This window comes from Maylandia zebra, linkage group LG19 (assembly GCF_041146795.1).
Source record: "Maylandia zebra isolate NMK-2024a linkage group LG19, Mzebra_GT3a, whole genome shotgun sequence".
Lineage (NCBI taxonomy): Eukaryota > Metazoa > Chordata > Actinopteri > Cichliformes > Cichlidae > Maylandia > Maylandia zebra.
Window position 1 is genome coordinate 6821808 of NC_135185.1, and position 15901 is coordinate 6837708.

A 15901-nucleotide genomic window follows, 5' to 3' on the forward strand; every position below is an offset into this window, starting at 1 on the left:
CTTCAAATTGCTTTATGAGTCTGATCACGAGCCCAAAATCTCCAGTCAGCACTCATATAAAACCAGTAAATCCTCACAAACTGAGAATGTGGACAGACTAAGATTGTGATGGCCGTAACTCAGGATGCTGAGCAGGCAGAAAGCATTTCAGCGTGGAAAAAAGTGCTTGTGTGAATGGGTGAATGAGCATGTTGTATAAAGTGCTTTGAGTTCTTGAGTAGAAAAGCACTATATAAGAACCAGTGCATTTACTATATTTAAATAAATTATCGGGTTATTAACTTTTCCTCTGATTATTTTCTTTGATTCTTAAATTAACCAAAAAGTGTTGATAATGTCTCCATCACACACACAAAAATAACATTGCTATTGCAAATGTGCAAAAGAGCCCTGTTGAGGCTGTTGTCAGCATATACCATGTGTTTTCCTGTGTATGTTGCATATGTATTACTTGCACTTGAAACACATCTATCACATCTTTCTAGCCTCCACACAAACTGCAGCTCTTCTTTTTATTTTTACAGGTCCTAGAGAACAGAATTCACATCAGATGCATAGATGACAATAGCTTGAACCGGACCATTTCCTGTGTGGCCTTCTCCCTAACTATCCCTCCACCCTCCTCCATCCAATAAGGACTCATGTTCTGAGATCTTGTCATCTACCTCTTTTAAAATCACTGAGCAAAGAATCTTTTCGCCATCTAGATCTATAATCTGTTATAGCCTTTTATCTTATATCTTATGTCGGCACTCTGGTGTACCTTCGGTTTTAAATGTGCTATATAAATAAAGTTGTATTGTATTGTATTGTATAAGCAGCCGCACTGGATAGGCTATTGATGTTTGTTCTACCGCTGGTTTGCAGATAATATAGAACAGTTACTAAAAGACAAATGTGGGTCAAATGTGCAGTAATGTGGAAGCAGGCAGGCGTAGGTGCTTTAAATGTAACAGTGCTGGAACCTTCTGCAGGAAAACAAGGGGCAAAAAGACAATACATACACACACACTAACAGCAGGCCATGTAAGAGGAGGACAGAGTGGGGACACGGCACCTCCACACTTTTATGACCTGTGGGTCCAGGGGACACGAACACCACATGTGTGAAATGAAAGTGTGGGAGTGGGTTATAGTGTGAAGCCACTGAAAATGTGTTATTTTATACGTCCTTCACACAAAATCGGTGAAAGCTGAGGAGTCTGTGGTTAAAATGATGATAAATCGCATCTTTTTACTTTTGATAAACATGAGAAACAGCACACAGGGGTTCATTTAACACGTCTCATCTGTTTACTCTGTGAAACTGACAGCGAAAAGGTTTCACTGCGGGAATTTGTTTCAAAAAATGTAAAAAGGACAGAGCTATCATTTATGTCCTTGTCTAATCCTCAATGGCTCACACGCAAAAAACTACACATGTATCTAACACATTTCTAATTACATATTTTATGCCCTTTATGATGGCATAAGATAATAGTTTTTGTGTTCTGTCACACAGTCAGAGCAAGGTGCTGACTGCTGTTGGGTCACATTGCTGTAAAGGTGTAAGCAGTAAAACAAACTTCCCTATCATTAAAACGTATAAACAACCTTTCTTTACAATCCTGTGAGATGCACTGAAAAAGTTTAATGTCTAAAGGTGAGCCGTGCTATTTGTCAGCTGTTGACTTTTATCAGAATTTTTTGGACTGGATGTAGTCCCATAAGTAATACATGAAAACAGCATCCTGTTCTGGATGTGAAATGCAGCAGCGGGTAAGGTAGTTGTTGAGTCTACATTCTTTGAATAACTATGAGGCAAGAAACATAAATCAGATCCTAAAATGAGAACGGGGTATTCATGGAACAGCCTCCAGCTCCAAGGAAGAATAAACACACCTGAGCTTCTTTCACTGTAAAAAAGAGAATAAACACTGCAGAGCTACACAAACACTTTCTATGACTTAATAAAGTCAATGTGCAGTTTTATAGCTACTGTTTTTTCCAAGTCACTCTCAAGATTGAGATTTTTAGAGCTGCAATAAAATTCATTTAATATTTGGAATAATGCATTTTCTTAATCAGCAAAAAGCAACAAAATGTCCACAGCAGAGCCCACAGTGGTGTCTCAAAGTGGCATTCTGGCTACTAATGCAGCTGTTCTTACTAAATTTGCGCTATTCACCTCTGCTTTCTATTTCTTTGGAAAATAAGGAGCTGGATAAATTCTGACTGACCGAATCCCAATCACCATACCCATCTGCACATACAGGTGCCAAAAAAATATTCTTCCTTCTTGTGAATTTTTTATATACGACCTAAACCTTCATCTGAATTTAACACGTTCATATTTACTGCTAATCCTTGACATTCACGTACTTTTGCACCTTAGTGAAATATCGTCATGATGTTGGGTTTCTGTTGATTTCCTGTTTTCATTTAATCATTTTTAGTCACATTGTGGTTTGGCACCTCTCCTTCTTGTTCATCTTAGTTTTGCCTCCTTTATTATTGTGTTCAGATGAACTGGGGCATAAGTACAATGTACCTGCAAAGCCTTGATGGTGTTGTTCTTCGCAGAGTTTGACACTCTGGTTTCTTGAGAAACAGAAATGTGAGGCTTTCACCTACCAGTTTATTGCTTCACAGTTTTGAACAACACTGAAATTGCTGACAGGCATCGAACGCTCTGTGTCAAAAAAGCACAGTCAAAGGAAGCCTTTGTAAATCCAACACTGCAAAGGTCTTTTTGATCTTGCTTTGGGTTTTGCCACGTCTTGCAAAAGGGAAGCAGAGGCCCACAAAGAAATACACAAGAGAGAAATGTGTGCAACATCAAGCAAGAGGGCAACTGGATTTACCACAGTTTTCCCTCTCCACGGTATGTGTCATGACGAAGGCATTAAATCAGGGTTTACATAAACTTAAACCTAGCTTTAGAGGGGATTTTTCATGTCTTCTACCTACCATTTAAATGGTTTTTGTTGTGCTGCAGGTAGCACTTTTGGATCCTAAATTGTCTTGAGGCACTAGAGACTTTTTCAGCAGTAATGTAGAACACAAAAGAACATTTCTGGAGACTACCTCCGGGTAAGTATTGACTGAGGAAGTCCCCAGGGAACTGCACACCTTGTTGCTTTGATGTTGTTGCATGCCTAGTACCGTTTTGGATAGAATGACTAGCTAGTATGCTCATATTTTACTTTGATTTATGGTCATGGTCATTTCTTTCAGAAATACATCTCAAACTGACAATAAAAAAGAGAGACACTGTATCCCACAAAAGTATCACAAACTATGCAGAATCCGGTTATCCTTCTTGATCCAGTGTGTCAGTTCCTGCATGATCCAGAGAGAATTTTTAGCCTTGCTCAAGACACACAGTCTTGGGACTGCTCTTGTTTGCTGGTTGTTCCGTTTTTTATGAGTATGACCAAAAATGTATTCTTGTAACAATGTATCCAGTGTAAGTCTGCACTATTAATAGTGTACTTCCTAGGGCTGCTCAACCAACAAAAAACTTCAATTCTATAAAACAACTGTATCCCCTTAAGTGGGATTTAGTTGAACTTTTAAGTATTGCCAGTTCTAAATAAAAACAGCGAGCATAAAGTGGAAATAGGAAGAGGTAATGGGTATACAGTCATCTGATAGGGAGTTGGGCCCAGACTCACAGGTGTTTTTGACTGTAAACGATGTTACAAGAGCATCTGCCAGCTTGCAGTCTCCACTAATGTAGTGGGGAAAATCCAGACAGCAAGAGTCCAAGGAGCAGCAATTCGCTCGTTTTGGGAGACCTGCATCATATCCACACAGAGAGATGGAGAGTTGAATCTGACAACCAATTATATCTGTTGAAACCTTTTGTGCTTTTTCCTCCTTCTACTTTCCTCTTTCCATCAATTTAACTTTGAGCTGAGAGACTTTGTGCAGGGATGCAAAAGGTCATCTAGATCTATCAAAAACATCTTACATTTCAAAAATGCATAAATATTTTTGAGAAAGTAACGTAAACTTCACTTTCCCCATAAGCAGTAAAACCACTGGGACCACAAATTAAAGAACATTTCAAAAGGTTTATTACTTGTGCAATAATTTAGGCTTCCAGTATTTTTAAAAAATATGCCTGTGACAAGCAACACACATCTAAAATACACTGGTTCTTTTTACTTCTGTAGTCTGTAACAAAATGGACTGCCTTTGATTTCTTGGGACCATATTGCTCCAATATCTTAAATAAAACAACAGTTACATTCCCTTTAAAACTAAGAAGACAGTGATTACATACTTTAATATTTTAATGAATATTGTAACATCTAATAAAGCAATGGATCTGTTGTGAAATTCTCAAATACTCAAAGCTAATATTACAAAGTTAATAGTGAGACCAAGATCACCCAAACTACAGCAGTCGGCACCGAACAAACAGTGATGTAATCTGCACCTAAATGTAAATACAGTAGCTACCTTTATTAGTAGTAGTATGGCACACATGAGCTAAATACTTAATACAGCATTTAGAAACATCTGTCCAGATCACATGTGCAGATGATTCCGTGGGCATCTGGATGGTGAGGGCTTGGAGCCAGAGAGAGGAAATTTGTTAACTTAATTCAAAATCTATATTTACAAAGCTGGAAATGTCAAAACAGTCATTTTAGACCTGGGAATTCTCAAATTAAAACCTATTGCCAAAACTTTTTTTTCTTGGAAAATGCTTCAACATGCCATCTTTGTCCCCATAAATCTTAGTTTACACATGTCAAAACAAGCTCCATCATTACAGATGTAATGGAAAGATACAGATTTGGGGAAAAACAAAAAAACAAAAAAGCGCCTTCGGCGTCTTTATTCTCAAGGTGCTGAAGTAACTGGCTCCAAGCCCGTGAGCTGGGGTTTGGGAATCTGTTTTCTACCCTTCCTACTCTGTCTCTCTGATCTTTCTATCCGCACATTGCACTCCTCTATCTGACTCGTTTTCATTCATTCCAAGTCTGGATACACTCATAGTAACAGTTTATATCACAGGAAGCGAGTTTGTTCAGTTGGAGTCCTGCATTTCCACTCCTGAAGCTTCTTCAGCTCCACCTTCACTGGACTGCTCCTCATCTGGAAAAAAAAACACATAGAGGATTTTTCATCAGTTTTTCTAACAGGCTACTTTCATTTCTGTGTTTCTGTGCATTTGAAGCTAAAGGTTTAAGATAGAATTAGATGAGAGGATTACTATCGCTATGGTGCGCTCGCCAGCAGCCTGGAACACATGTAGTCTTGTCATCGCCATGAGGTTTAATGCTGCTCTTCTGCTTTCATTTTACAACATCAAGTGCTACTGACAAGAGGTAACCAACCAGAGGTAGGTCCATACTCAGTGGCATAAACTGAGGTAAAAAACTATCCCTTCAAATGACTCGTTGTAAGTGGAAAAAATGTGCTGTTATCCTGAATTGTATGACTTCGTGCTTTGTCCAGGAGCCAGCTGATAAGACAGAGTCGATAACGGCATTCGTTTTTCACCTCACTGATGCATATAATCACGATATTATGGTGGCGCATATCACTGCATGTCTGCTCTTGAGTGTTTCCTCATTTTTGTTCTGCTCATGAAGTAGGAATGACTGCAAAGTGTACACTTAGCATAAAGAACCAATGACAGGAAGCCATTACAGGAAGTAACCTTTTATAGTGATGCTATAAGCAACTGATGTTCATTTCTTAAGGCAAGTCAGGGGAAACTATGCAAATAACTCACATGTCTCAGCTGCTTGTAGGGCTATATGCCCTTCAGTGCTATATATAAGTTGAAGAATCTTTAACTTATATATATTTGGTGTATTTGTACTTTTGGCACCTCAGTAAGGTGTAAAAATACTGCTGTCACACTATGATTGACCTGAGTAGGATATTAAATGACAACTTTCATTTTGACTTGGAGTCATTTCAATTTGTTGTAGTGGTACTTTTCTTTAAGTGAAGTTTCAGTATATGTACACTTTTGCCAACAGCCAAATACCTTCTGGTCTTCTAATTACGTGCATGTGACTTTTATTTACACAACTTCTTATCAGACCACTTCGAATCTAACTGTGCCAAAAAGCCAAGGCAATGTTAGTTTCTCTTTCCTTTTCACCTTCAGTTTGCTCATCCGTACGCTTTCTCTCAGTCTGGGCGTCTGCAGAGCTCGGATCATCCGGGGGCCAGCGGAGTTCTCCACTCTCCACCTCACTTCCGTCTGTTGGCTCCACGACTATAGAGGGAAGCCTCTTGGACAACTTTGGATACCTTTCATGGGTATCTGGGAAGATCTGTTTAAAGTTTATGTAAGGTTAAAACGAGGGCTTCATATTTGTGGGGATGAAAAGGTCACTGTGGGTACCACATGTGAAAGAACAATAATGCGGTAAAAATTGGATTAAAAAAACAGAAACTGTCTGCATCAGATGGAAGATTTGAGACAGACTTCGTGTAAAGTCTTTGCATGACACTCAGTTGAAGTTTCATAGGTACATGCTTGGATTTAACATAAAAAACATGATGAATGGTAAATGGTAGATGAAGGTCAGTCTGCTCTGACTGGTCGTCTGGCTTAGAGAAAACAAGGAATTGGTTACCTGGTAACGCCAATGCACGAATAGAAAAGCAACCCTGTAACATTGTAACACTGGTTCTTCTAAAGAGCCAGCAGGTCTTTGAGGTTTTCTTCCACTTGCAATGCAAAACTGCCAAAACTGCAGTTTCTCAAATGCCACTGAACAGCTGTTAGTCTATTCAAGTGTTGGCCTTCAGTCATTCAGATACAGGCTATTTTTTACATAAATGTGTCATGGCTATATTTTACTTGATCTACTCTTGATACTTTAATCCTATACTTAGAGAGTTCTTAGGAAATGCATCAGACAAAATTATTAAGCTATAACTTATAAACTGTTTAGTTTATTTTTAACCACAACTAGCACAGCAGATATCTTCTGCCAAAAAAATTGTTGTTTCTTTTTTTATTTCAAAAGGCTTCAAAGACAGTCAGTCTTCTAGCGATCTGGGCAATTTATAGAAATTCAGAAAGAATGCAACATGTGCAGTTGCAATCCTGTTTGCACCTAACCACCTAACCTCAAACTTAACAGCGTTCATTCAGGCTTGTGTTGTGCGGAAAGTGAAGGATTAATGTTTGCAGGTCCAGAATGGAAAGCTGACCAGGGTGCTCATCCACACGTGAACTCGACACATTCATCATCAGATTAACGGAGATGTCTGAAACGGGTTTACAGCTAATCTCCCCCCTTTCTGACAACTAAATGCATTTAAATGATATTAAGGCCTAAAGTGATGAATAATTAGGGGTATGGATGTTGTTTTTTCTTGTTCAGTTGAGTTTTGCTAAAAGACAGTCTAAAGAGTTGATAATTTTAAACATGCTTTATTTATCCATTGTCAGCATGCCGTTTAATATTGCTCTAGCTAGCTAACACAGCTAGTTAGCTAGTGCTGGCCTTAAATGACAACTTCTCAGGTCTAACCTCTCCTATGACTTAACTTAAAAATAAAAAGATCAAAAAGAAAAACATCTACATACAAAAACAACGTGGTTCCAAAATGGTCAACAAACCAAAAGGTGACGTCTTGATGACAGCGTCTGAACTTGAAACAAAAAAGGTGGCGCCTCTTTTTTTTTTAAATTTTATTTCCAGTGGAATAAATTAGCCATTCTCTAGGTATTTGAAAGGGTGTAATGTTCATATTTAGTGTGTAACTTCTTCGTGGGACTTCATGTATTACTTTTCAGATATTTCAATGTGGATCAAACAAACATTGTTATTAGCTATGCTGCTAATATGGCTAGTAATTTAAATAACACAGGGAGGAGCTAATAACATGTATTCACTGACTCAGCCATAAATCTAACCACAAGTAATAGTTAATGAAACACATTATGACAAAATATGTTATTTAAACTGTTGATATTATACAGTCAATAATTTAGCTGTCCATTTGTTGGATACGCCATTTACCATTTGTTCAAAGCAGCACTGAGTCCAGCTAATGACCTTTGTCATATCAACCAGCATTTTATGGTTGCTCATCACTTCTGTGACTCACCGCTGTATGCTTTCTGCTTTCTGCTTTCTGCTCAAATGAAACGAGACTGGTTTGAAATTGTCTAATTGCACATATTCGCACACACAAAGCAAAGGATACTGTGGCCTGATCTCCTCCTGCTCCTCCCCCGCTGAAGTCCTCTGTCCCCGGCTCCAGAGAGTTCATCACCTCAGTCATCCTGGAGAAAATCACAAGTCAATAAACTGTCTTCACTTTGTTTCTCTGCTCTTTCCTTCCTTTTTTTGTCTTAAGCTGGGTTATGTGACACACTGTCTGTTCAAGGTTCTCTGATTTTACTTGCACCCTCTGCGTTAAAACGGCATTTTTCACGATAGTTACTTATGTCGAATTTTAGCTTAGGAGATTATTTATAGGACTAATAGGACTAACAGTGTTTCTGGTAATACAGAAGTTTGTTCTAGGTTGATTCGCCCCTATTTCTGGCACTAACTGGCTAACAGTAATGGGCAATTAGTGTTAATGGTCACAAACACTAAAAAAAAGTCAGGCAGTGGTGATTAACAAATGCTCAACAATGAAGGCTGACAGCAACGGCTGACTAGCAACTCGATGTGTAACATGTATAACACTATCCAATACAGTCTGATGTACTTTCCGTAATTCTGGTAAACTAGGACCAACATGTTTTATTTCTAAAACAACGGCTATGGAGGTTTCATGTAGCGTTTTCAGTGGCATTTCGTCACGCATGCAAATGACTTCCTCAGTTTCAACTGACTGCAGCTTTCTCCAGCTTTATAAACAGTACATTTGAATAATGACCAAAACTAGCATCATTCCCTAACCACAATTCACTGATTAACACTTCAAGTTCACCAGGAACTTGACTTAGTATATATGAAGGAGGATAAGAAAATAAAAGGTTAGCTTTCTTTGACTGTGAAGTTCCCATCACTATTGCAGGATATTTGAAAGTTGATGTGTGCCGTGAACGAATGTAACTGTATTAGGAGTTAGGGTTTGACTCTCGTAATCCACCGAAGAGCAAACTGGGTTTCATCAGGACACAACAAAACAGAGCAAACACCATCGCCACACAAACGGAAGCCAAGGAAGCGAAAGAGCATCATATCAAAAAGGCCCTTTGTAAATGTGGGTATCCCAGCTGGGTAGTCGTCAAAGCTGGCAAGGCACCTAAAGAATGTTCCAGGCAAGCCAGAAGAGAACAAGGACAACTGTTGCCACCTAAACAAAAGCCTTTAGTGACCACTTATGAGTCAGGCATATTAGAAAAGCTGAGATGCACTTTTTTCAATACAACGCATCTCTGTGGCTTTCTAACCCTAAAACAGAAACACCAAAAATATGTGCACCCCAAGGATTGGGTTCCCGGGGTACAAACAGTAATATAATGTATGCTGTCAAGTGCTAGGGGGATTGGAGGATTAAACAAACTCTGGCTAAGCAGATGGCACAACACAGAAGAGATACCTTGTCAGGCAACGACTCTATTTATACCTAAAGACCAGTTCCCAGTTCGAGCAGGAGGTCAAGGGATCCATTCATGTGAAAAGGGAAAGATCGTCTCTGAACAGAGCCGGGAACCTAAGGATACATCTTTTACCGTCTTACAGTGCTGTGACTGCAGCCATTCCCTGACTCTCTTTGAATGGCACTAATGGCCATTAATCTATAGTCATGACAATTTTTATATAACTGATCAACTCACTGACGTCACAGCCCATCATGCTAGTTTTGGTCATTATGCAAATTTACTGCTGATAAGGTGGGTAAAGGTGCAGTCAGCTAAGTATGAAGAAGTCACTTGGATGAGTGAGGAAATGTTTCTCGACTAGATGAACAAAGTTACATTTCTGGGTCAGTTAATAATTGTTTCCCCTCCCAGATATTCTACAATCAGCTCTTAATGGTATTATTGCAAAGTGCAGGTGTTTAGGAACCTCAGCGACTCATGTCAGACCATGTAAAGTCACAGAGGTGCTTAATATGTAACAGTTGCCAACACTCTGTCATCTCAACACTCGAAGGCTGACAGCACTTCAGAGTATTCCAAACCTCCTCTGACATTAACATCAGCACAAAAACTGTGTGCTGGGAGCTTCATGACATGGGTTTCCATCACTGTGCAGCTCTTGTAAGTTTAATATGTAGGTGGCCAAGTACTTTTATCTATATAGTGTGTCTAATTAAATTTGATTAACACTAGGACACCAGGTGTAGGAGTAACTTGTAATATAAGTATGATGATAAAATTGTAATATGCTCCCCATAATAACATGGTACAGCTATTCTGCTTCAATTAATAGAACACAAGATAAACATCTATTATTTAAAAACAATAAATAATGTGTTTAAGTGAAGGAAAAGGTAGCTCTGAAAAGCAGGTGTTTAATATTTATCCAGTGTACTTTACCAGTTCATTAAACTAGCTCTCTCCCCTAACCCTGAGGTGAGTTTCTTTTTCTTCACTGTCATGGAGTCAAGGAGTAATAACTCTGATAAGCCAGGTTTGTTTAGAGTATACCTGTTTTTATACTTGCAATATTGCAAGTATTAGTAACTCTACTGCAAGAAACTACCCAATATATTCCATTATAAATATTTTGGCCTACCAATACTTCACAACTGTTGGGCCAAAAACACTACGAGTGAAAGTTCTGCTACAGTGGCATAGTTTGAATGTAAGCCTTATGATTCAGCGGTGTAAACTATTTCAAGATAGCACAGTTAGTTCCTTATTTTGTAAGAGGGGTGTAAAAGAAGTATTTTCTTCCCCTGCAAGGGTTCAACAAAAAAATGACTTCCCATCTCGTCGTCTTCTCAATAAAACGTTAGGATGTTAGGAGGTTAAAGACGGCTTCAGCAGAACCTTTTGGAGGTATGGTCCAAAAACAGGAGAAATGAAGACTGATGTTTAGTATTCACCACACACCGCTTCAACACTACTACTTATAACTGCATCAACCAGCTACCAACATGTTTTCATGTGTTCAGTTCTTTCTTACCAGAATATGATGCTCTCTTTGTTTTAATGGCCCCATTTAGAACAGAACAGATGGCAAAGCAGGTTAGGCTACCTTGAAAAGTCAATAACATAAGAGTGCGCAGTGTCACCTGGTTACTGAGTCAGATCCACCCCTCGCTCAATACTTCTAGTTTCAAAACACCAGGATGGCAAAGGCCACAGCAAAATTGGTGCTTTGAGTGCAGTGAGCATGAACCAAACCAGAAAAGCTGTAGCCAGACGAGCAATGAGCTAAAACTTACAATCAAGCTCCGAAAGCTGGAATTTGATACTTATACATATGTTATATCTGGTTTAACCGCTGTTATGAGCAGCAGACCACAATGCAAAATTATACCACCCTTCACCTCTGCCGCATCTATGATTTTGTTAAGTTGAAACACCTGATTACAGACTATAATGCAAGCCTGATTCTGTTTTTATGGAGATATTAAGACATCACTCCTTATCCATTTAATAACATCCAAGTACAGCGTTCTGGTTGGTGGTGAAGGGCAGACTTTACGTGTGATAAGTTATCAGAAACACCACTTTCCATACAATCAGACCGGCAGTTCCTGTTGCCATGGGGACGAGCGATTGAGATTTTATTCCTCTGATTGTCTGAGTAGTGCACTTTGCACACAAGGCTGAGGGCTGATTTGGGGGTATTCATGTGTGCCGATATGCAGCAATTACCACCATCAGGACGGGGTTGTGCAGTTTGTGAGACTTCTCTGTTAAACCTGGAATTGCTGCTGCCCTTCATCATCGTTTCCGTGAAGAGACAATGCAGCCTTTATTCCTCCTCTGAGGCTCCTATTGTTCCTCTGGAGGGAATCTGTGCGGTCACTCCAGTCAGTCTTATGTTAAAAAACCAAAAAGAAAAGCTGTGTTGCTCTCTAGGTATCAACTGGAGAGGCCTGTGGAGCTCTGCGCATGATTTCAGTCTGATCTTGTTTCGAGAAGTGCACTCACTCTGCAGGGATGTGAAGCGTAACAGACACAAGAATTTAAATGTTGCTGCCAGGCGTGACGCTTCAGTCATGCCTTTTTTTTGGTAGCGGAATAATTATTTCTTATTTGAGTCATTAGGTCTGAACAGGATTATCCATGTGTTAATGTCTTTGTTCACAGGAAGCTACCTCACTTCTGCCTCAGCAGAGACATGAACTGTTAAGATGCTTTTCAATTTATGCAACAAAAGAAAAAAACAAGTATTAAGAAACAATTAGGGCTAAAATTAAAGTTTATTTCTAAATATTTGATGTGATTTACATTATTTAAATACAAGAAAGTTTTAATCTATAAAATTAAGCAGTATTAATATGTTCTGATTTTACTGCCTCTGTTGGAGATGGAGCTGCAGTGATATGTTGCCTTACTAATAAACAGAAATATAAGAAAAACTTTTGATTATGCAAAAAAGTCACTATTATCACGAGTCAAGCAAAAAATCTATTTAGTGCATTTCCTCATCATAGATGACAGTAAATCTAAATGTTTCTGGATAGCTGGTTAGACTGTTTAAATGAAAGAATTAAGGTATTTTTTTACTATTACGTCATTACTGGAAATAATAATTGTCTTGAGTGGGGTGCAAGTTTAATTCTTGCCACAAAAATCATAAAGGTCTAAGATTTATCCAGATCATTTACTTAAAGGAATTAGTCCAGAATTTCCTAGGTGTAGAAAAATCTTTTACCAGCTCTTTATCTTCTGTAGGATATTAAAGGTTGATGGGAATTTGCCTAACCAGTCTACATGCACATTGTGGACTTGGAGAGCGAATTCTCCTGGGGATCCTGTGGGGCTACTTTGGAAGGATGGGGTATCTGACCCATTGTTACAGCCCATTAGGTTGCTGTACAACCACAGTGAGAGTTTGGTCCATATTGGCAACAACAGTTCAGGATCATTCTTGTTTGTGTTGGACTCCTCCAGGGCTGCCCTTTGTCACTGATTCTGTTCATAATGTTTATAGACAAAGTTTCTAGGCCATGTAAGAGAGGGTCTCCCCTTTGGTGGTTGCAGGATCTCTTTTCTACTTTTTGCAGATGATGTGACTCTGCTGCCTTTATACAGAAAAAACAGTTTCTGTTTTTTCTGTATAAATTCTGTATAAACTATTTTCTGTATGGTCAATTATTATAAAAGGGCTGACAAATGTCATTTCAAATTGCAACAAACACCAGTGTGTTTGTTGCAGCAAACACACTGGTGTAGTTTGCTGCAACAAGAATAAGAATTAGCACTTCAGAGTCTGAAGCCATGAATTTTAGTAGGAAAAGGGTGGACCATCCACTCTGGGTCAAGAATAAGTTGCTACCCCAGGTGGGTCTTGTTCATGAGTGTCATTGTGCCATGTCTCAATCAATGTAGGCGATGGACCGCTTCGTTGTGGTGAAGTGAGAGCTTAGCGTGAAAAGAAAGTTCGATTTACCAGTCGATCTACGTTCCTACTCTCAACTACGGTCAAGAGCTCTGGGTCATGACTCAAAGAATGAAACTGTAGATACAAGTGCATACAAGTGGAACAGTTTCCTCCGAAAGCTGGCTAGGCTATCCTTTAGCGATAGGGTGAGGAGTTCATTCTGAAGGGACTCAAGAGTAGAGATGCTACTGTTCCACATCAAAAGGAGCCAGTTGAGGTGGGTTAGCACATCTGACTAGGATGCCTCTTGGATGCCTCCTACACAAGGTGTTCCAGCATGACCTCTCCAGGAAGAGGCTCCAGGGCAGACCTAGGGACACACTGCAATTCTGTCAAGTAAAAATGGCACCATTCTGCAGGCGGCATCAACAGTATCATTACTACATGATGGTTGTGTACTTCCACCAAAAAGTCAAGATGCAGTTTTCATCTGTCTCTGTTCAGAATTGACCTTTGACCTTTTGGATGTAAAATGTCACTTTGTTTTACACTCTCAGTCAGTCAGTGTGAAATTTCGTTGCTGTTACTTATATGAAAAATATATTTTGTAAGGTTAAAAAAAACCTCTGACCACCAAATTTTCATCAGGTAAGTGCACATAGGGGTGGTCGCAAATAAAGATTCCTTTATGGCTTTCAAGACAAAAAATGGGAAAAGATGGATGGATACAGGTATGGATGGATGACAACCCCATTACATAATGACTATTGCCACAATTGTTACCAGTGCACATGAATACAACCGTAAAAGAAATGTAAAGCAACAGACTGCATTAAAAAAAGGATAATTTTGTAATTTTCCCCAAGTCTCGCGTTTGTTCTCAGTTTCAGGATTTTTTACTATTCTCTACTAATAATGGCTCAATCTCCTACCGGCTGGCTCTACCTCACCGTCACCACATTGGGTAGGATGCTGCATTTCATGTAGCAGTTATGTAGATTTCGTCACTTGGAAGGCTCAGTGAGCCTCTACTCCAGAAAGAAATCCTCTTCATTAGCGTTAAAATAACAGAATAAGGTTTGGAGCCTGATGTTCCCACCTCCTAGTATATTTTAAATGCCTGATTTCAATGTGGACTAGACCCAACATCTTAAGAAAGACAAGAGCCACTGTCTCCTGTTTTATCATTTCCATTTACGTTTTGGGTGAAACGGATACGTCTGATGTCAGGGATAAAAATTCCTCTCGCTCATGTCCATCAGTAGATTCATCGTGGTGAAGACTGTCCAAACTGTCTTTTCCCAGAGGCTGTTCAGCAGCAGTCACTTGAACTCCACAATTTCATTTTTGCAGATATAAAGGTGTATTAAGGTGGAATGTCTTCTCCGCGCTCTCCTCTCTCATCGCGCCAGCTTCACTTCAAACACCTTTTCCATTTCTGCTATTAAATCAGAGCCAGAAGCAGCAGCACCTCCTCAAATGCAGGTTTGCTGCAGAAATCCAGCAAGTTTTCACAACCCAAGGAAAGAGGAAAAATCCAACCCGCGGTCAAAAATAGTGATGCTCTCTCTCTCTCTCTCTCTCTCTCTCATACAGCTTACTAAAAACACTCCACTGCTCAGTTTCAGTTGGAAATCAATGTGATTTCTCCAGTGTTTGCTGCCCTAATTCACATTTCCTGTTCTAGTTTTTAAGGCGCACTCAGCTGATGCTTTAATTATTGTTATTAATATTATTATTATTATTATTATTATTTAAATAAAACTGGTATTTAAAATATACACATTGTGCTGTATTGGAGCAGAGGTTCATCTGCATGATATACAACAGGTAGGTAGTAGATTTACACGATTAAAACAGCTCGTCCTACACGGAAACGGGCTGATTTGCGCTTTTCTGCCCGCAACCCCAAACTCCAGTTCAGAAAGTCTCTGCAAAACAGGTTTTGTGATTTTCCTAAACCTCCGAGGTGCACTTTAGATTAGTTACATAAACAGTAATTTAGTTACTTTTAGGAAAAGTGAATTAAGCTACTTCTAGTAAGGAAATAAAGAATGAATGGGGCTTAACGCGTCCAAGTTGGCTAAAATGCGGATGAAAGCTTCGTACCTGTCTGCAGGCTGATCCAGTGTCTCAGAGCAGGAGGCTCTCCGTCCTCAGCTGCCTCATCACACTGATATTGCTCCTGATGCTGCTGCTGATGATGATGATGGTGATGATGATGATGACGATGATGATGCTGACTGTTGTGGGCGACAGGCGGAGGGGCACGCAAGGCTCTGTGGTAAAGTTACCACTTGCAGTCAAGTGTTCAGAGCCTGCGCATTGAAGCGGAGCTAGTGCTGCCTTCAAAGCCTGTCGGGAAAAGGCGGGCTATCGAGAGAATCTCGTTCAAGACTGTATGTCAAAAAGTACGTGGGCACCTCTGCTTTACATTTTATGTTTCTATTTTTTGGTTATTA

General features: G+C 39.4%; 1 protein-coding gene across 1 annotated transcript; it reads right to left on the bottom strand.

Annotated features, from left to right (window-relative positions):
- Positions 1-4038: 4038 nt before the first annotated feature.
- LOC101470134 (protein LBH) lies at positions 4039-15766 on the bottom strand. The gene is made up of 4 exons (XM_004554738.5): positions 15549-15766; positions 8179-8257; positions 6113-6287; positions 4039-5091 (listed from the first exon to the last, which is right to left on the bottom strand). The coding sequence occupies exons 2-4, from the start codon at positions 8254-8256 to the stop codon at positions 5024-5026; spliced, it is 321 nt and encodes a 106-aa protein (XP_004554795.1). The 5' UTR covers position 8257; positions 15549-15766; the 3' UTR covers positions 4039-5023.
- Between the last annotated feature and the right edge of the window lie 135 nt (positions 15767-15901).

Excerpts from the sequence above, each read along its gene's own strand:
- LOC101470134 (XM_004554738.5), bottom strand. The coding sequence starts at position 8,256 with ATGACTGAGGTGATGAACTCTCTGGAGCCGGGGACAGAGGACTTCAGC. Across the intron at positions 6,288-8,178 it reads CAGGAGGAGATCAGGCCACA|ATCTTCCCAGATACCCATGA; the intron begins GTATCCTTTGCT and ends AACTTTAAACAG. Across the intron at positions 5,092-6,112 it reads TACGGATGAGCAAACTGAAG|ATGAGGAGCAGTCCAGTGAA; the intron begins GTGAAAAGGAAA and ends TTTTTTTTCCAG.